Below are 20,222 nucleotides of genomic sequence, written 5' to 3'. Positions count from 1 at the left end.
CTTTTTTCTCCGCTTTACTGTGTCGTTCCATTGCAAACAAAAAATGAAAGAACATGGACACGTCGATACTGAAGGACTTGTAATTGCAACAGTTTTCTGGGAGCAGTGGTGCATTTTCTGAAGGGAGAGCAGGGACACTGACGTTTAAGGCCATGACTGCACATACTGCGACTTGTATGGATGCTTTCCACCCACAAAATACACACTAATAAACGAGCTTACACAAGTACAAACATACACACACAGGGAATACTACTAAGAAATGCCTACACCCGTGTAGACAAGTGTCCACACAAAAAATATATTAATACTTATAAATGCATATACAGGAGTAAAAAAATGTGCATGTACAAACTGTATACTGCGACTTGCGACTTGCAATGGATGCACAAAGGCACAATACATATTACTGCTTTCTTGCACACACCCATACACACACAATAGATAGTGCTGCACTATCGGAACACAGATGCACGCATGCATGCACACACAAAATACAATCTGCTATGTACAGGTGTGCAAGCAAATATGCACAGAAAGAAAATATACAAATAAATTGCTCCTAACACATAAATGCAGAAGCATCCGAGACACCCAGACGTTAGCAGCCGATCCTTTATGTCCTGTAAGCTGTGAGGTGGAGCCTCCATGGATCAGACTTGTTTGTCCAGCACGTTCCACAGATGCGCCATCGGATTGAGATCTGGGGAATATGAAGGCCAAGTCAACACCTCACTTTTTCATGTTCCTCAGACCATTCCTGAACATATTTTGCAGTGTGACCGGGCGCATTATCCTGCTGAAAGAGGCCACTGCCATCGGGGAATAGCGTAGCCATGAAGGGGCGTACTTGGTGTGCAACAATGTTTAGGTAGGGGGCACGTGACAAAGTAACGCCCGCATGAATGCCAGGACCCATGGTTTCCTAGAAGAAAGTTGCCCAGAGCACCAGAGAATATGCAGTGTTATTGAAAACAAACGGTGGCACACACTTCATCAGACACGTCAACAGACAAGACGGTGTGTCGATCACTGCGATCAGTACCAGCGCGTGAGCAAGTCTGGGTCGGTTACTTCAGCTTCAGCCGGTAGGTAGCGTGTCTGCTTGTTACATCCGCTAGGTGGCAGTCGTTGCACAAATATGATGAACCCGGAAGTAACCAAGTTATAATATTCTGCAATTTTCTAAGTCGCTTGATAAAGTTTCTAGATAATGAGGACCAAATTCAAATATGAGAATATCTTTCAATTAACAATTCATGCCGCAATAAACCATGATATATCTTATACAAGACGCAGGGTTTTGTATTACATGACTAAATATAACTTCCGTTTGCAGCTGAATTAGGTATCAAGACCCATCTGTGTACCGTCATTAATTTCGGGAATAAGTCACCGTATGGGCAACTCGATGTAGTATCTATGGTAGGTTTTGGACTAGATCCAAAGAGAGGTTTAAATCTTAGAGTGTGTATATATAAATGACATTACATTTACATTTTAACATGTCCACGTTAGGTAAATGAATTACAGTTAAATTGAGTTCAGTCCAAACGGACTGATTAAAAGCACCCCATAAACTGATGTCATGAGCAGGTGGTTGGCCTGGGTGAAATGCGACCTTTTAAACAGTCCGTCCGCATGTTATGCAAATATTTGCGTCTTCACTATGGCTACGTGCGGCGTCAGAGGAGCGCCGCCATGTTTCCATCCAGCCGCACCACACTTTTCTCTTTTTGCATGTAACTGCACAGTAATCTTACATTTCGTATTCTACATGTCATTTGGTGTTCTCCGCGTTTGAAACTCGTCATCATTAAAAAATAGCCTCTCTACACGTCTCGACCTGTAGTATAATTTCCCCTGGATGGCTGCCAAGAACGCATGCAGGTTACTGCTCTACTATTAAAACACTAAACAAACTGATCCTCAGTACATCACAGATTAATCGCAGTAGGAGCATACTTAAAAATAACTTTGCCTTATGAAGAATTAAGAAACAGTGGTAGTTTTATTTGTACCGATAAAAACTTTGCTCTACGTATTAAATATAGAAATGTGGACCCCACACGTGGAAAAAAAATGCGACTTCCAGTAACTACTTACTCATACTATCTGTATTTTTTATTTTACCATTTTGTGGTTCATGCATGTCACACTTGAACACATTGAAATTGTTTATGTCACGACCTGAAACGCAATAAAACGAAACTATTCAAAACAGTGCCTGGCCGCATATGACATCAGCTATGGAAACACGGTGGAGTCCGTGCAGCGAAAACTCCGGAATGGGACAGCCTCACTGCCTTGGTACTTTACTTCTTTGGAGTTTTAAGGCAAAAACCTGTAAGAATTCCTATGACTTTTACTTTCACTTACGTGCACGAGTGAGACAGGGAGAGTCTAGCAGTGCCGTACCTGCCTGGGCCGATGTCGGCGGGGGGGCCGCCTCCTTTCTGCGGGCGGGACGTACATCTCCTGTGCCCTTCAACGAGGGACAACCCCCCCCCCCCGCCGGACAAATTTACGGGGCGCGCTGAGCAAGAAAATGGATGAGATTTACGGGATCTATCCCGCATATACTTTTCCAAAAATGAGTCAGTGAAGGGTTCTGACTGACAGCTCGCTACCATTTGAATACCGACATGCAAATTGTACGTGTGCCCTTTATGACCTTCTTCTGTCTCATACGCACGTGACAGGCTTTCGGTTTTGCTCTTTGAAATGTCACCTCTGATAAGAATCAGAGTCGGTGGACTGGGGAGGCAACCTCATTTATAAAATGTGTACCACGTTTCTGAAACGCGGCATCTGAAAAAATTCTCGTTTTGCACCTCACTTGCTGCTTTTTTCCTGCCTTCTGCAGAAGCTCTGTCAGCTGCCTGTGAGGTTAGGGTTTGGAGGGGCGCTGACCCCAGGATTTAAAGTTAAGGTGGTTTCCGATGTTCTTGAAAGCTTTTTGGAATGTTGAGACATTTCCCTCAGTCTACTGACAGCTCATTATCTGAAATGTCCCAGTCTAAGAATGAGAGCCCGTAGGTGCTTTGAAAGCCTGACCTAGTTGTCATTTTATAGCCGACGTTTACTAGTCAGTTTTACCCAACTATTAATATTTGGATTGTACGCTTGTTGACTCACTTTATTGTTGAATTATATTCAATTTGATTCTTTTTTTGTCAATGGTCTTTTGCGAGTCTGTATTATAATTGTATAATATGGAAAATGTATGGAAAGTGGATCATCATGGTTTCTATTCCTTAGTAATCTAGTTTTGTGAATGGAGTACATCCCATCAGGCAGTACACATAGTCCATACTAAAAGTGCTCTATTGTAGATGCTACAGGAACCTGTAAAGTGTTACTGTAAGGACCTACATGGGACCACAGCCACTGAGCCCAGTGAGCAGAACTATTCTAATAAAACAGTTTCACTTCTCTCAGCTGGTTTTCTGTACCTGCTTTTCAAATATGGCACGCATTCATATGTTGAGGATCTACCCAGCCTACATTGTGTGATGCATCTATCATTTAGTACAATTTCGCTGGCTGTCAACTTGAAATTCTTCACATTTCATCAAATCGTGCATGAAATACAGGGACCCAGTTCAGCTGGGTGGCACTTTGCCGTCACTAATCATCAGAACAGTCTTCGGTATTGCCAAGCGAATCTGATGTCCTGCTATGTGGAAAGCCCTAATGTTAAAAAAAGAACAGGAACTTTGACCCATTGCCAAATAAAATGCTTATAGACAAGAAAAAACACGTTTCAGCCAGCTTCCTCTTTCAGAAATCATGGATTTTATTTGTGGCAACTGAATACTCCACCAATTCATTCTAAAAATTTCTACAAAACCGTCAATGAAGACGTTTGTTTCTCCAGGATGAAAGACCAGGCAGAACATGGTTCTCTTTCTGCAATGATGACGGAAGCAGATTAAACTGTCGCCGTCAGTACAGTGCTCTCCAGTGGCCCTATGACTCTGTGCAGAATAAGCAGTTGAAGGACGGATGGATGGATGGATAGATGGGTGGGTGGATGGATGGCTGGATGGATAGATGAATGAGTGGACGGATGGGTGGATGGACGGATGCATGGGTGGGTGGACGGATGGATAGACAGATGGTTGGATGGACAGGTGGACGGATGGGTGGATGGCTGGATGGATGGACAGACGGGTGGACGGCTGGATGGATGGACGGATGGGTTGGGGATGGATGGATAGACAGATGGATGGATGGGTGGATGGATGGACGGACGGATGGATGGATAGACAGATGGATGGATGGGTGGATGCACGGACGGATGGATGGATAGACGGATGGATGGATGGGTGGATGGATGGAAGGTTGCTCTCTTACAGAGGTATTTGTGTTTTTATTGTGATCAGCAATTAGGCCAACAGAAAAATACTTCATATGAAGATACTCCAAAAACCCTGCACTGCATAAGCATTTGACTGAAAATTATATTGACTAAATAATCAAAATTAGATATGATACTTTCATACTGACATTAATAAATAATTACTAGAATGTCTTAATAATTGTCTTGATGTATTATTATCATACAACATAGATACATACAGGCTGATTTGTAGAACATATCCTGTTCATGATTTTCCAAACTTCAGGCTAGAATTTTTACTGAATCTTTAACATTTTCATTGCCAAGGAACCATTCCATACATTTTCCTGCATAAAAATGCTACCCCTGTATGTCAGTTGTGTAACCTTATCTCGGTCACATGACACCTAACCAGAGTGAATTGGCCAGAAGAACAGGTGCTTGCAAATGTCAGTTTTTACAAAAGAGCTTTTCATCATAAACGGGCATCTACTAGCTGGAGGCTCGTAATGTACGTCTTCGATCTGAGTGTCGCACTAGAGCAGCTGGTGATGGAAAACACCTCTGATAAGGCCTCTGATCTGCATCTTATCTGCCCTCTTCATCAGATTATAGGTGATCATTTCCCAGCCTAAAGTTACCTTAAAAACTTTGACAATGTCTCCATTTCATTTTTCTGCACATGTACTGCTAGCCAATAAAACATTCAACGCTGAACTTTCGTAGCCAAACTGTCCTGCTCCCGGAATCACCTGATGAGCAGCACAGGGAGTGTCGTCTCCAGCCCTCAGAAATACCTGGAAAGGCCAGTCTATGATTCAGGCCATTGAATGGACTGAGATCTCAGAGGCTTCAGAGCCGGCGGGCGTCGTGCACCTGGAAAGACAGACGGCAGGCATGACGTTGCGTGGTCGGAGGACTCCAACACCCGTCACTGAGGGAGGGGTGACTGTGTGTTAACCATGAATGTCGAAGGTCATAAAGACATCAGTTCACACTGGCCTCAGCTGGAACAGCATGGTGCTAATCAGCAAAAACCTACAGGACCCAGGGTATCCAGGCCTGGGAGGCGAGGTACCACAGTGCCACCGATAAAGGCCATATCTCAGCAGTGGTATGTAGCATGGCTAACACTTAGCGGCTATCGCTAAAGGGCACCTTCCAGTCATTCGCATGAAGGAGCCATGGGTCAGGCGCCGACCTGCTGTAGCTTAATGCCATTTAATGGGCCGATAAAGTCGTGTCACCGTTGTAAAACAGAAACAAAAAAAAAAAGACCACAACATCCTCATTGAGCCACCTGCTGAAAACCACCGCTGCTGGGGGGGTGGCCGGCTTCCTGTATCTCTCGGAGTTCACACTGATGTAATAATTTATAAGCACCGCGATGGTCGCACCTGGATGGCGGAATTAGCTACCAGTCTGATTAATATGTGAAGCACTGGCGTTTTACGTCAGATCGTAAGCCGAGGGTTTTCATTGGTCGCTCAGCCCAGCCAGCGTGACTCATAGCGCTAACGTATATGTGTCAACGATGCAACTTAAAAACTCCCTAATTAGACTCATTTCTATCTGGGCTGGAGGGCATGTGCTTTAAAAAAAATAATTTTAAAATGACGTCTGTAACGGTTCTTCTTGCCCTGAGCGCGGTGTCACCACCAGGGCCACCACAGCGGACGACACCGCTATTTCTGGAGGACCCGAGATCCGCGACCCCACCAAAAGCGGCGCACCCCCGCAACGCACAAATGTCACCACTCGCCCGCCACAAATATCCCCTTGAGACAGTGGCGCTGCCCAGGAAAAGTTTCCTCCTTTATGTGTGATTCAGAGATGGTGGGGGGTGGGGGGGGGGGATGTCTCATGTCAAAAAGGGCTTTTTTTGGGTGAGAACTGGGGCCGTGGGCGGCAGGGCAGAGGAGTGGGCGGTCTCTCAGAATTACATCGCCGGGGAGGCAAAAAATATGCAAAAAAAGTAGAAGTGAAAATGTCAAAAATGTCCCACAAAAAAAAAATAAAGAATAAAAAAGGCATAGCCCACTCTTGCTGAAAGGGGCTCATCTGTCTGTCGTTACTAAAAAAAAGGAGTGGGAATTCTGCCGCGGTATCGGCTCTCAAAACAAGCATACATAAACCCTAAAACAAGCCCTTAGCCAGAACAACCCTGGTGACCTACTTTGAACGCAGTTTCCTTTAACAAGAAATGCATGTTGTTAGAAGAAGAGACTACGCTCAGAATGATGCCTTCTCTTCCAACCAATCACAGATTGCCTGTGAGGTCAGCTGACTGATGAAAACAGCTCATTGGCCGAGGCTGCCCAAGGAGCTTTCGAAGTCCGACCGAACATTGCAATTTCAAAACCATTTAGCTAGTCAAAATTCTAGAAATCTGCGCTCGAAGTTAAAAAACAAAATCGTCCATGATACTTACAAGTTGCTCTATTATAATGTGGCATTAAAACCACTTACCTGCAAGTCACTTCCAATTAAAACACAAGTTTAAGGCTTCTGCATGACAGGGTTGGCAGTATCCAGCAAAACTCACATAAACAGTCAGCGTTAAAATTACCACTGCTCTGAAGCATACAAGCTGCTTTAATGGGCTTGTTGAGATACATTCAGCACATTTTACAGTTACATACAATTATTGTATCACACCCGTGTAAAACAAGAACCATGTCTCAGATACAGGAAGTGAGGTTCTTGTAGTACAGCAATTATAATCATAAGACCACAAGCTCACCTTAATCTTACTTAGTAAATAATACATGTCATTTTACAGTTTAACAACAGGGGAGGCCAAGGGGTCCCTGGGATTATAGGCACCGATAGAAAAAAAACCAGCCCCATCTCTCACTTGCGAAGTTTCTTTGATAAGCCATCAAGCGCATCTCTGGCACGCCACTGGGTCACGCCGGCGCCGATGCAGAAGCCGTTCCCATGGAAACGGCCCCAGGGCGCAACAGGAAAGCGCGTCATGCACATTTTTCCAAACAGGTGAGATCGAAACAATGATCAACGAATCGCACACGTATTATTAAAAATAATTTATTTGAGATTATATAAATAAAGTGGCGAATTACTAATTTTTTTTAATGAATAAATACCAAAAAACAAAAAAAAAAAAAAAACAGTTCTTCCAACAATACAATTAAAATACATTGTAAGGAAATGACTGCTCTCCTAATTTTGTCTATTCGTGGAATGTTACGCCGAGTTCCACCCCGGTACCAACCCAAGATTCCAGAACAGCTTATGTCAGAGCTGTGCAATATTGCAATCGGATGAACTGCATTCACATCCAGGACACAGAAAGGTCTTAAACATCTGTACAAGATGGAGGACGGACCCTGTGTGTGTAATTCTGTATACAGGCTTCCATCAAGTTAATCACCCACTACACAACAAAACTGGACAAGCCAACAACAAGGATCTTTTTTTTCCTCCAGAGATAACTTACTTTACACAAACTCGCCTAAAACTGCCTATGATCGCCCATGAATGCACAAATCCTCGCAGATATGCTTGGTGTCGCCTCAGGAAGAGTAACTTAAAAAAAATATATATATAAAAAAAGCATACATGGCCAAAGCAGAAATAAAAATGGAAAAAGAAAAATGTCAGTTGTGCATTTTTAAGAGTGTGAAACGGAAGGAAGTGGAGACGTATGAGCCAAACCAAAGCGGAGAGAAAGGGGGTAATAAAAAGGCGGAGGGGGAGGAGCCAAAGTATCTCAACTATCAGGTGTGTTTTCCCTTCCAACTGAGCGTGCTCACTCTCTCTCTCTCTCTCTCGCTCTCTCTCTCTCTCTAGCATAAATACAGTATCAAATACTCTGGGGATTTTACCAGGGATTGTCCTTTTTTGGACAAAGGGAGTTTTATTCCTATATGGGCAATTCCCTAAATGCAATCAAGATATTATGACGATGGGAATAATTACAGTCTGAACATAAAAATGATGGCATTTTAAATGGTGTTTTATAGATTCCATCTAAAGCTGTAATCTTTCCCATTTTCCTACTTGTCAGGACAGGACATCGCCACATACGTGGTCTCCAGCATGTCGCCGAATGCGTACTCTCCCGATCGGCACTGAAAAGGCTTGTTGGGTGACCGTTGGTAAACAGACCAGCCCACTGGCTAATGTGTTTCACAGCTGGGTCACTGACTGCACACACAGCTGAGGAGGGAAACACACGGACTTCAAGCTCTGCGGGTCGGGGTTAGCGGACAGCTATGCGGACAGCAGCAGTGCTGTGACCTTACGGATCACACACCCCGGCGTTGCGGGTTGGGGTTAGCGGACAGCCACGAGGACAGCGACAGCGGTGTGACTCTATGGTTCCTAGATCCTGGCATGGCAGGTTCCGTGTTGAGCGTGAGTGTTCTAGCGAGGTTAGCACCTTCGCCCTAACTAGAGGAGACAGTCCGGCTGCTGGTCCCTTCCATGCTCCTTGGCGGGATGTCAGAGGACCCCGGACAGAGTGGCCTCGGCCTCGCACCACCCGGACAAAGGACCCCTGGATTTGGCACTGAAAACACCTTTTCCACTGGTGAAAAGTGAACTTTGGTCACGATGTGATGTATTTTTACAGAAGTCATAACCGTCCGTGGTGCAGAGCATGGGAGACGGACACTACGGACTCAGCACCCACACAGCCCCGTGAGGGTGGGGGCTGGCGGGACGCATTAGCGTGTGGAGCGGCTGTCCTGGACGCGGCGGAAGCCCTCAGGGCCCCGGCTGTTCTGTCGGAAATAGCTGCACTCGTTACAGTAGCCGTCCTTCTCCTGGTTGGCGTAGTGCTCGCACCACTGCGTCCGACAACGCTGCTTAGCGGCCTCCTCGTGTCCGTGGCCCCGGTGGCCCTCCCAGCGGCCGCGCGCCTGGCACTCGGCCGGCTTCAGTGTCGCTCTGGGCTGCGCGGCTCTCTGCAACGAGCAAGGAGGCTCCGTCAGTCAGCACATAGCACCCAAGGGGCGTGAACGGGAACACAAAAAACGGTGTGGAGGACCATAAAAATGCCAAATGAGAAGCCAGCTTTAGCCATAGCAAAAGAGGCACAGCAATGAGACATTTTGAAGTGAGGCTGAAAAATGTAGTGACCCCTGATGGATGGGAGGGTGTACTGCAAGGAGGGTACTCACCATGGCCAGTGGGGGTGACTGGGACACCCGTGTGCCGGCCTGCCCTAGCCGGACGCTCTGCTCTTTGACAAAGCATTTCTTGCAGTATCCTTCATAGGCATTGCGGCCCGGAGCTCCGCAGGAAGGTCCACGACAGTGGGAGGAGTTCTTCAGGCCCGCTTCCAGGCAGGCGCGTGCGGGCGGGGGTGACGGTCTCGAGGCTGCAGGTGCAGGGCCCGACCCTAAGACGGGGCAGAGTGAAACAGTTACCTCCACTCTAGCGCCACAGCCACTGGTTATTCACCAATACACCCAGTTCCCCCAGCAACCCTCAAGTCAAGTCAGAATCCAGTTCATGCAGTTCTACTGTCACAGATAAATTTCAATGTGCTACCCAGAGTGATAAGCATGACTGGACGGTACTCACGATTGATCTGATAGTCCTGGCAGCAAATGGAACAGAAGCCCAATTGCTCGGGTGTACCGAAATAGCGACACTCCTGCCTCTTGCACTTTCGGCCAACAGGGGGCGCCTCCCTCTGGATCCTGGGTACCACTGTTTCGCTCGTGTTAGCTAGTGGCGGCCAGTCCACCGGGGGGCGCTCCGGGCCGGGCACCTGCGGCTGAGGCTCCGCCCTCTCCTTGGCCGCCCTCTGCTGGCAGGTGGTGCACAGGCCGTCGTGCGTCCGGAAGGCCTCCTGCTGGCAGCGGGAGCAGCGGTCAGCGGCGGCGCGGCGGCCGGCCCGCAGGGCGCTGTGGCAGTGTTCGCACAGCCCGTCGTGCTCCACGCTCAGCGTGAAGAGGCAGCCGGGCGTCTTGCACTTCATGGCGTGCGTCTCGCTGTACAGGCTGAGGCTGGGCGCGGTGGGCGGGGCCGAGCGGGGGCTGGGCACCATGGCAGGCGGCGAATGGGAAGCGGGCGCGTGCGGCGCAGGCGGTGTGGCCCGGGGCACCTCGGGGGCGTGCTCCGCCCGCCGCTTCTCAAAACACTCATGGCAGTGAGGCTGCGTGTCCACGGAGATGTAGAAGGTACAGCGGGGTGTGGCGCAGCGGATCTCGATGAGCGACAGCTGCGAGACGGAGAAGCGGGTGTCCTGCTGCGGCCGCACGTCCCACGGCACCTCCTGGTCCCCCTGCCAGCACTTATACTCGTGGTTGACCAGTTGCAGGTAATCCTCCATCAGGTTCATATCTTCAGGAAGGTTGCTCTCGTCTAACCTGCGGAGACCGGCGAACGACACCGTCAGCGTAAGACAGACGGCCCGAGTCACGAGGAACCAACTACAGGTCAGTGAGGATTACTATATCTGAGCCTGGACCCTCAGCCCTCACAGGTTCCGTCGCCTTGGGAACCAGGCCGAAAGGCCTTTCACACCGCCGGTTCCCGTGAACAGGAGTGTACCTGGCAGCGTTGATCATGTGCGTCGTTCCCGGACTGGGACCGTTCACTGGGATGTCGACCAGTATCAGGTAGTCTTTCAGGAGCCTGTCTTTCTGTGGCTGCTCCTTCTCCATGAGGAAGTGAACCTTAAGGTCCTCGAAGGCCCCCCTGCCCAGGTGGCACAGCGGGACGGCTCGGATCTCTGCGGAAGGAGGAGTGGCGTGGGTCAAAGCATCTGGAACGCTGGTACTCACCACCAGAAAGGAGTCCCCCAGCAGCGTGGGCTGTACCCACCTGGACCACTGTCCTGGACTGTGATGAGTGGCGCAAAGTGCTGGGAGTCATAGCCGAGCACTATGGGATACTTGTAGCACTCCCCCGGGGGCCAGTGCAACGGGAGATAAATGCCCCCCACGTTTAGGGGGGAGAAGGATGTGCCCGACTTCATGCTTCTCACCACCTGATCTGTGGAGGGCAACAGGAAGCCTTTCAGCAAACAGGACAGGCGCCCGAGAGTCAAACGGCCTCGTCTTGCCGATCCGGGCCGGGCGGTACCTGCGATGACGATGATCGGCCGGCGGAGAATGTTGCAGAGCACGAAGATGTGAATGTCCTCCAGGGAGCCGTACTGCAGCCCGTGAGGACTCGTCTCCAAGGAGGCCATCTCCACCACCTTCTCCCACTCCTCCTCCCAGTTCTAAATGGGGGCGGGAAGGTGCAAACAGAGGCTTCAGCACACAGGCCCACACAGGACCAGGGAGACGAGGAAGGGGGCGGGGCCTCCCACAGGGACTCACTAGTGTGTTGTAGCGAAGGCCCGTCTGGGTGAAGCCTTGGGAATGGAGCAACTCTGTCTGGAATCGCAGACGAAAAATCCGGGTGTCCGTCTCCTTCAGGGCGCTGTAGAGGGCCTTGCGCAGAACCAGGTCCGTGTCCTGGACCCCCAGCATATACTGGGAGGCGGCATGGAGAAGACAGTTCCCATCCCCTGCAACCAGACAGCAGCAAAACCACCTTTTGAGTTTCCCAAGTGCTACAAAAAGCAGGCGCACCATAACTTGACCAGCGGCGGGTACAGGGGGGGGAGGGGCAGGGCAGCCCCTAACATTATTCCCAGCCTGCCGCCTCTCGTCCCGTCAAAAGACAGCGGGGAGCACAATGTCAATCAGGAAAAGGGCGGGGAATTTCCAGAAAGCCGTATCAGCTGTTTGACAAACAGCCGTAATTCCGACCATGAGGCGCTTAATCAGCAAAAAAAAAAAAGAAAACTACAGCTCAACTAAAGTACAGTCAACAATCCTAGAGAACATGCCAGAAGAGATGTGGGAGGGGCCCTGCGCCGCCCTAGGCAATGACGGAGGACTGACTGTACGCGAGTATTCACAGAATCCTGCCCGTCCGGATGATGCCAGCCTAAGACAGGCGCCCTGCTACGTGCCCGATTAGGTGTCCTGGCGCACCGAAAAAACACAGGCAAGCTGTAAACAGAACATAAAGCCCAAAAAATACCCCCAAGATCTGAAGCTCCATATGCTCTAAGACGACCTAAAACAAGCAGCATCCCATCAAACATTATCTAAGTGTACTTCACTCTTTTACTTTTTCTTTTTACACTGCTAGCAGGGTATGAAACAGAGGAATTTCCCTGTTGCGGTTCTCTGACTAATAACTGGGTGGCCGCCGCTCTACCTTTACTTCCCCTGGTCTCCCCGGAGACAGACGAGCGATGCATTAGTGCTGGACTTTCCCAGAGGGGCGGGGCTTGGCCCTCATGGAATGCTTATTTTCCCTGCAATTCTCTCAGAGCCCTTTTTCTTTTTTTAAATCACAGCGACCTCTCCCACCCTGCACTTCTGCATGAAGAGGAGTAGAAGCTCCTCTCACTCAAAGTCTTGTGCCCTGAAGCTGAGGCGGGGGGGGGCGGGGGGGGGGGAGATACGTCCGCACCCACCAGGCACCCCCGGTGGCTTGAGGACACCTGTCACTGGCAGAGGCAGATGTTAGGGGAGTGGGGAAATCACCCCGAATTAATGTTTCCTGTTATGAGGGGGCGGGACCCTGGAAGCCACGCCCAGCTGCTCATTCTAGGGGCGAATGGAAAGAGTGAGAAGACAAGTACAACAATGGGGGGGGGGGGCTACCTAAAATCAAATAACCTTTCACTCCATCACCAACTGAATAATTATTATTTATTTTTTTTTGGGGGGGGGGGGCGGGGGGGGGACAAAGTCAGATTTAAATGTTAAATTGTACAAGAAAATGCTGAAACTTCATTTGATTTAGATGAAGAGTGTAAATGAAGCTAATCATGCCATTTGGTGAGGAAGATGGGAGGGCATGAAGAACGAGAAAAGAAAAGAAAAGAAAAGAAAAGATTTCCAACCTCAAATAACAAGAAACGTGGAAAAAAAAAAAAAAACACTTCACCCAGTCATTTAGCTGCACTTCACGCTACGCAAATATGTGAAGAAGATGCACAGCCTCCCCAAAGCAAAGGCATGACGGGGAAAAAGGGCTTCCATGAGTTCAAGGAATCTTCCACTGTCCTGAAAACAATGACAGGACAGCCTGAGCGTCACGGCGGAACGCAAGCGGCGCCGGTGCTGGGGCCAGACCCGGCCAGCAGATGGGTTCCTGTCACTTAGGGGTCCGTAAACTAATCAGAGGATGTAAGATAACCCCCCCACACACACCTCCCGAACTCTAAATGCTAAAAGCCATGTGGAGCTTGTCCTGTAGATGGCTTTCAAAGTCAAAGCTGAATGGCCCACTGAGAGGATGAACCGGAGGGCGTAAGAGACATACTATATGACACACGGGGGGGGGGGGGGGGGGGGCAGGGGGGTGGAAAAACCCACTTTTTGACATGCCCAGATACTCGCAGATATGAGTAACTGTGTCACTGGTGTCAGGCTGGGATCAAATGTAAAACTTTGCCCGTCTCAGATTTCCTTCCTGATGTTTTGTGGTGCAGGGATGATGGTTCCTATTAGTCAGCGAGGTCGTGTCAGAGTCGAGGCTGGGGTGACACAGGATGACAGAGTCACACAGCGTGACATGCCACCAGAGTCTCTTGTCACCAAAGAGGAAATTCCACACTCAGGGCTCAGGAAATCAAGTCATATCCCAGATATATATTTTTTTTTTCTTTCAAATTTCACAAAATGTATGAAACGCCCCCCTGCCTTTTACTGGCACGTCCCTTCATGGGAAGATTTGAAACAAAAAACAAAACAAAAAAGAACAGAGTTAGAAAAATGGTACTTTACTATTCTGGTAATCAAACAAGTCTTCGCTTGTTTTTTTTTCTCCACGTTATACGGGAACGTGAGTGTTTTCCATCAGCTCTGCTCAGACACACTCCCACAACGGGATTTCAGATCAGGGGGTCTGGGGTGTTTCATGCAGTACATCCCCCCCCCCACCCCAGAATACCAGGGCTATAGGATAGGATGAGCGTTCAGTGTCCTCACCTCTGCGACGGCTGGCATTCTGATTCTTACACTACAGAAAAAAAGCTTTGGCTCTGTACGGTAAAGACCTCGGCAGAAATGACTGAGTCAACAGCACATCTGAAGTGCATTTTAGGCGAGTGAAGGGGGTTGAAATGACGTTTCTGGATTTTCCGACGAATGAGGGAGAGCCGTCCAGCAGACATGATATGGGGACCCATGACAACATTTCGGTAATGACAGAAGGTGATGGGGCTGAGTCAGCTGGGCCAGGAGCCTTTGGCTGCTAAATGCCACCGTGTGAATGTCCCACTACTGTCAAAACAAATTCTGGATTGTCCCGTGAGGAATAACAGTACAGTGATGACGCTCTACTACAATAATTACGGTAAGCAGGCAAACTCGGGGCTTAGAAGCTGCATAATACCAGAGCACAGGCAATGCCGGGGGAAGTCTGACCAGCCCTGGTTCCGATTTATCCATCAATGGGATAAGTAATCACCGCGTTGCCACTGACAGCTTAGCCACTGATTCTTGTAAAAAAGTTCCCCACTAAAGTAAAGAGACAGGGTTAGTGTTACCGTAACGGACTGACTGATACCGAATCCACGCTACGAGCAAAGCGGCACCCTCAAGAGTTACATCCACAGACGGGCAATTTCTTCCCCTGCATCCAAATCACGGCAATGAACAAAAGGGCAACCGATTCAGGGATGGGCAACATGACCAAAAATCGAGTCAAAACATATTTACAAAACTTTTTTGCCATACATAGCCACAGTTATTTTTCAACCCTTATAAACCCCATAGAAAAGAAAACTGAGAATGTAACAAGTCTATAAAACAAGTCCCCATGACAGGATAACTGTGTTAGGAGATGGATGGATGGATGGATGGATGGATGGATGACTATTCTTCTCACTTAACATAAAGTTACCCCAGTCTAAAGCATAAAGACTACAGGTTACAGCATCGCCTGGTTGTAGCCTGATGTAAGAACACAGTGGGCCAGACAGAAGCTGGCAACTTCTCCCTGAAAGACGCCTCGGCCGAACTCAGCTGTGAGGATAGGCGGCGGCTGTACCGTTGGTCCGCAGAGGCACCAGCTTCTTGACCTCCCGACACCAGTTCAGCCTCTTCTCCAGCTCCAGGGAGGTCTGCATGGGGCGGTCCAGCACGGCGGTCTGCACCACCTCGCGGAAAGCCTGCGGAAAGTGGCCCATGCGGATCATCTCCACCGTGTGCCGGTGCATGGAGCGCAGGTGGTGGATGACTCCGTTGCTGGCCGACGGCTTCACCACGTCGGTGGGGACGCGTTCCCGGATCTTCATGGCCTTCAGGAGGTTACTGACGAACAGGAACTTGGGGAGGAAGTTTGGGCCTTGGGACATGGTGTTCTCCTGGCTAGTGTGTCCACGAGGACCTAGAAACTGGAGAACGGAGACTATCGATGAAGCGTCTGTGATGCTGACAGATGCTCTTGAGGTTCTGTCTGCCAGCCGTGTGGAAGAGAGGCAAGTATGAACTAAAACATGATCTTTTGTGCTTTTCTTTTTTTTTTTTAAGTAAAAATTTCCCCATAACCTCCACCACAGCGGGCAAAATAACAGCACATGACACCACCCGCACCACCACCCCCCACACTTGGTGAATTCCAGCCACAATTGTCAGGGGGCCTACTCATTCACCCAACACAATCAATGCCATAATGAGACAAGAAGCTGCGTTCAGGTGGAAGCCACCTAACGGACGAGGGAGCGTCTGCAGTTCAGCAGAGGTTTGCGCTGTGCTGCCCAGGAAAGTGGCTCGTCTTTTGTTCGGCTTCTCAAAGGGGCCAGCGCTGGCAACCCGGCCTTCATTACAAAATATTCAGCAAAACTCTAGCAGGAGCTTCTCCGAAGTGGGAACTTGCACATCGCGGAGGGGGGTTATAATGTTATGCAGTCGGCACCGTTTAGTCGAGACAACAAACCAACAGACAAATAAATAAATAAACAGAAACTAAAGCTAGCTAGAACTGGGATTTTTCTGCCCTGTATCTTAACAGAAGGGTGGCAACAGCTATTAATAGATACATACACGTACTGTTAAGCTACCTCTAACCCAAAGCATTTGTCACCATAAAGCGCCGTAGTCACTCACTGGAAGCATTTTTATTTTCTAGATGAGGCTTTTATCTGCTAAAAGGAACCTTAACGGCAGCTAGTAGCACAAGCATCCATCGTCCTGCACGGGAGGGGGGAAATACCAACATCCTCTTTTGTGTAAAATGCAGACTTTGTGCAACATTTTATTTGGGAAAAGGTGACGGCCGCCTTGGCTGCTTTGGGGATACTTCAAAGGCGTTGGCACTTAGGCGGAGCGGTTATTCTGGGCCATCAAAAACAATAACAAAATAAACACCATCAATAGCACGAATAACACAATAAGCGACGGCGGACTCCATTGTACGGACGGCGAGAGCCACAATGTATCACAGGACGCCTTTAATCACGCATTATGTAGCGATCTCCCCTACAGAAATCAATAAGGAAATTGTGGGCTTTTGTTGTCTGGCCGGTGCACACAGCCCCCTCTGCGACGCCGACAACAATCGTTATTGCACCGTAAATGCGCGAACACCTATGGATCCGTAAAATATGGCGTGTAGCTACATGCACAGCCTTTAAATGGACATAACCCAAAGGCGATAAAACCCAAATACTGCGACTGTCAGCGCCGGCTCCATTTCTCGACGTTAAACGGCAGACCGGAGGCTGGAAGTTAACTCTTACCTGTGCAATATGTCGGAGAGAAACAGCAACAATCCTCACAAAAGATCTCAGACAGCTCGGCCGCCGCTTTTCTCAATGTCACCGAAGCCAGTCCAGAGCGCCATGAAGCCCGCACTATTACCTCCACCCCGGATCACCATTAACTGACATTTGTCCAAGGCAGCAAGAGTTTAAAGTTGCACCGTCTTCGGAAAGGCCCGGTGTGGGGATTTCCTCGGGACTTTCCACAATAATAAGCTTTCGCAACCCACTGAAGAGAGAGCGCGACGGCCGCTAGGGGGCGGTGGCGAGCGGGGGGCGTCCATTGTGTGAGGTACCTACCCACTGAGATCAGAGGCATTTTCAAAGCGAAATTAAAACAAACTCAAACGTCTTAAAAACGTTTTTTTTCCGAGAAGCAATTTATGAAAATGAATGAATGCATGAATTAATATTTAACTTAAGTTGTGACTTTACTTTTGATGTTATTTCAGAAGTAATCTCCTTAGTTGTTTTTTTACCGGATTTTTGGGTTAAATATAGATAATGCTGTTTAGAATTATTTATGGATACCGAGTTAATAAATTATGTCGATGAAAGACACGGGACAGCTGTGAAAATGACGGGGGTCGAGGGTCGAAGGCATGGATGGGCCTGACGTAGCAGATCTCTATGAGAAACATGCAGAAAGTAACGCTTTTTGGAGACTCTTTAAATTTAGTCATATTCAGATTAATCGTAACGTGGCCCCTTTCCAATAAAAACAAGTAACACATAAGATGAGATGCTCTGTTTTTCGTTTGTATATTGTGCACATCTCTAAACATTTGATATTTTGGGCTTTCTACTGTTCCTCAAATATTAGCATAAAAAATATTATTTTTTCTACGGATTTCACTTGTTATGTTCTATGCGTTATATATTAGACATCAAACACAAATACTACTAACAATCAATTACCTTCAGTAACAGGGATTTACTTACAGTTGTCATTTTTATCAAGACAATGAATTGCGACATGTCATGTGTTTCGTTATGTACGCCATGTTCACATTTAAATACGTGTCTACATCCTTATTTCCAGGAGATGGTACCCATGTACTTTTTGTGTTGTAATAGCTTACTGGAGCAAAATTCTGTCCACTGTCTCCTTCCTAAAGTGCTGACCTTAATACCTCTCTATATGATACTATCTTACAGGAGACAGTGCAGACTGTAACCTACCTTAAACACCTAAAGTGTGTGTCTGTGTGTTTCTGTGTGTGTGTGTGTGTGTGTTATGTATATATTACACTGTGAACACCAAAAGTACTCACAATGTAATATATAATACCTTACAGGAGACAGTAAGCGCAGATTGTAACCTTGTAAGTTTTGAATCAATGAATGTGTGTCTGTGTGTGTGTGTGTGTGTGTGTGTGTCTGTGTGTTTCTGTGTGTGTGTCTGTGTGTGTATCTGTGTGTGTATTATGTATATATTACACTGTGAACACCAAAAGTACTCACAATGTAATATATAATACCTTACAGGAGACAGTAAGCGCAGATTGTAACCTTGTAAGTTTTGAATCAATGAATGTGTGTCTGTGTGTGTGTGTGTGTCTGTGTGTTTCTGTGTGTGTGTCTGTGTGTGTATCTGTGTGTGTATTATGTATATATTACACTGTGAACACCAAAAGTACTCACAATGTAATATATAATACCTTACAGGAGACAGTAAGCGCAGATTGTAACCTTGTAAGTTTTGAATCAATGAATGTGTGTCTGTGTGTGTGTGTGTGTGTCTGTGTGTTTCTGTGTGTGTGTCTGTGTGTGTATTATGTATATATTACACTGTGAACACCAAAAGTACTCACAATGTAATATATAATACCTTACAGGAGACAGTAAGCGCAGATTGTAACCTTGTAAGTTTTGAATCAATGAATGTGTGTCTGTGTGTGTGTGTGTGTGTCTGTGTGTTTCTGTGTGTGTGTCTGTGTGTGTATCTGTGTGTGTATTATGTATATATTACACTGTGAACACCAAAAGTACTCACAATGTAATATATAATACCTTACAGGAGACAGTAAGCGCAGATTGTAACCTTGTAAGTTTTGAATCAATGAATTTGTGTGTGTCTGTGTGTGTGTGTCTGTGTGTTTCTGTGTGTCTGTCTGTGTGTGTGTCTGTGTGTATGTGTGTGTCTGTGTGTGTCTGTGTGTGTCTGTGTGTGTGTGTGTGTGTGTCTGTGTGTGTGTGTGTGTGTCTGTGTGTGTGTCTGTGTGTGTCTGTGTGTATGTGTGTGTCTGTGTGTGTGTCTGTGTGTGTCTGTGTGTATGTGTGTGTCTGTGTGTGTCTGTGTGTGTGTCTGTGTGTATGTGTGTGTCTGTGTGTGTCTGTGTGTATGTGTGTGTATGTGTGTGTGTTATGTATATATTACACTGTGGACACCAGAGGTACTCTCAATGTAATATATAACAACTAGGCTATGTTTGCATGTTCTCCCCTTGCTCACCTGGGCTTCCTTCAGGTTCTCCGCTTCCTTCAGAGCCGAAAACACACAGTCTAGATGAACTGGTGATTGAAATTTGCCCATAGTGTGTAAATGTGTATCTGTGTGTGTATGTATGTGTGTGTATGCAGGACATTTCTGTACCGTTGATGGTATATTAATGCTGTTTGCATCTTTGAGATGTTCCTCAGAGTCCATTTCTGTCCCTTAAAAAGTACACTTACCTACAGCTAAGGGTACAATTGACAGACCCTTGAGGGTACAGCCCCAGTTACAAGCAGAGGTATAAAATGTTACCATTTTTTCTCAGAGTGTAACAGATGTAACTATTCTAAATGGTTCTCTCACCTTTAATAGTACAAACTGAACAAACTTTCCTATTGCCTTAACACAACACTACTTTGAAATTCTGAAAACTTGTCTTCCTCTTTTATACATTATCAATCCTGTTTTCTACCCTATAGCTCAGTCTTGGGGCTGTTTTCAAAATCACAAGACCAGTCACAAATTAACCCTCAGCATATAATTCTAAAATTAACTACTAATCTGATTTTTTCGTCCTCTTTGTGAGTATTGTTATTTCTAGTTGTCTTGGGGTGACTGCTGGCATACACCTTTTCAGATTCCCTATCATGTTTTCTGACATTGTGGAGTGAGATCATTCTTTATAC

The 20,222-nt window shown here is 47.3% G+C and overlaps 1 protein-coding gene and 1 long non-coding RNA gene across 2 annotated transcripts; both read right to left on the bottom strand.

The window, feature by feature from the left end:
- Nucleotides 1-66: 66 nt before the first annotated feature.
- On the bottom strand, nucleotides 67-2,453 carry LOC111837607 (uncharacterized). Its single transcript, XR_011989445.1, has 2 exons — nucleotides 2,380-2,453; nucleotides 67-703 (listed from the first exon to the last, which is right to left on the bottom strand). It is a non-coding gene; the product is annotated as an uncharacterized lncRNA (long non-coding RNA).
- Nucleotides 2,454-6,904: 4,451 nt separating this feature from the next.
- On the bottom strand, nucleotides 6,905-17,342 carry tnfaip3 (tumor necrosis factor, alpha-induced protein 3). Its single transcript, XM_023799805.2, has 9 exons — nucleotides 17,079-17,342; nucleotides 15,389-15,734; nucleotides 11,650-11,840; nucleotides 11,408-11,549; nucleotides 11,147-11,317; nucleotides 10,874-11,054; nucleotides 9,899-10,689; nucleotides 9,493-9,713; nucleotides 6,905-9,276 (listed from the first exon to the last, which is right to left on the bottom strand). Exons 2-9 carry the CDS (start codon nucleotides 15,693-15,695, stop codon nucleotides 9,037-9,039), a joined length of 2,244 nt encoding a protein of 747 aa, XP_023655573.2. The 5' UTR covers nucleotides 15,696-15,734; nucleotides 17,079-17,342; the 3' UTR covers nucleotides 6,905-9,036.
- Between the last annotated feature and the right edge of the window lie 2,880 nt (nucleotides 17,343-20,222).

This window comes from Paramormyrops kingsleyae, chromosome 3 (assembly GCF_048594095.1).
Source record: "Paramormyrops kingsleyae isolate MSU_618 chromosome 3, PKINGS_0.4, whole genome shotgun sequence".
NCBI lineage: Eukaryota > Metazoa > Chordata > Actinopteri > Osteoglossiformes > Mormyridae > Paramormyrops > Paramormyrops kingsleyae.
This window is presented reverse-complemented; position numbering and strand designations above follow the sequence as displayed.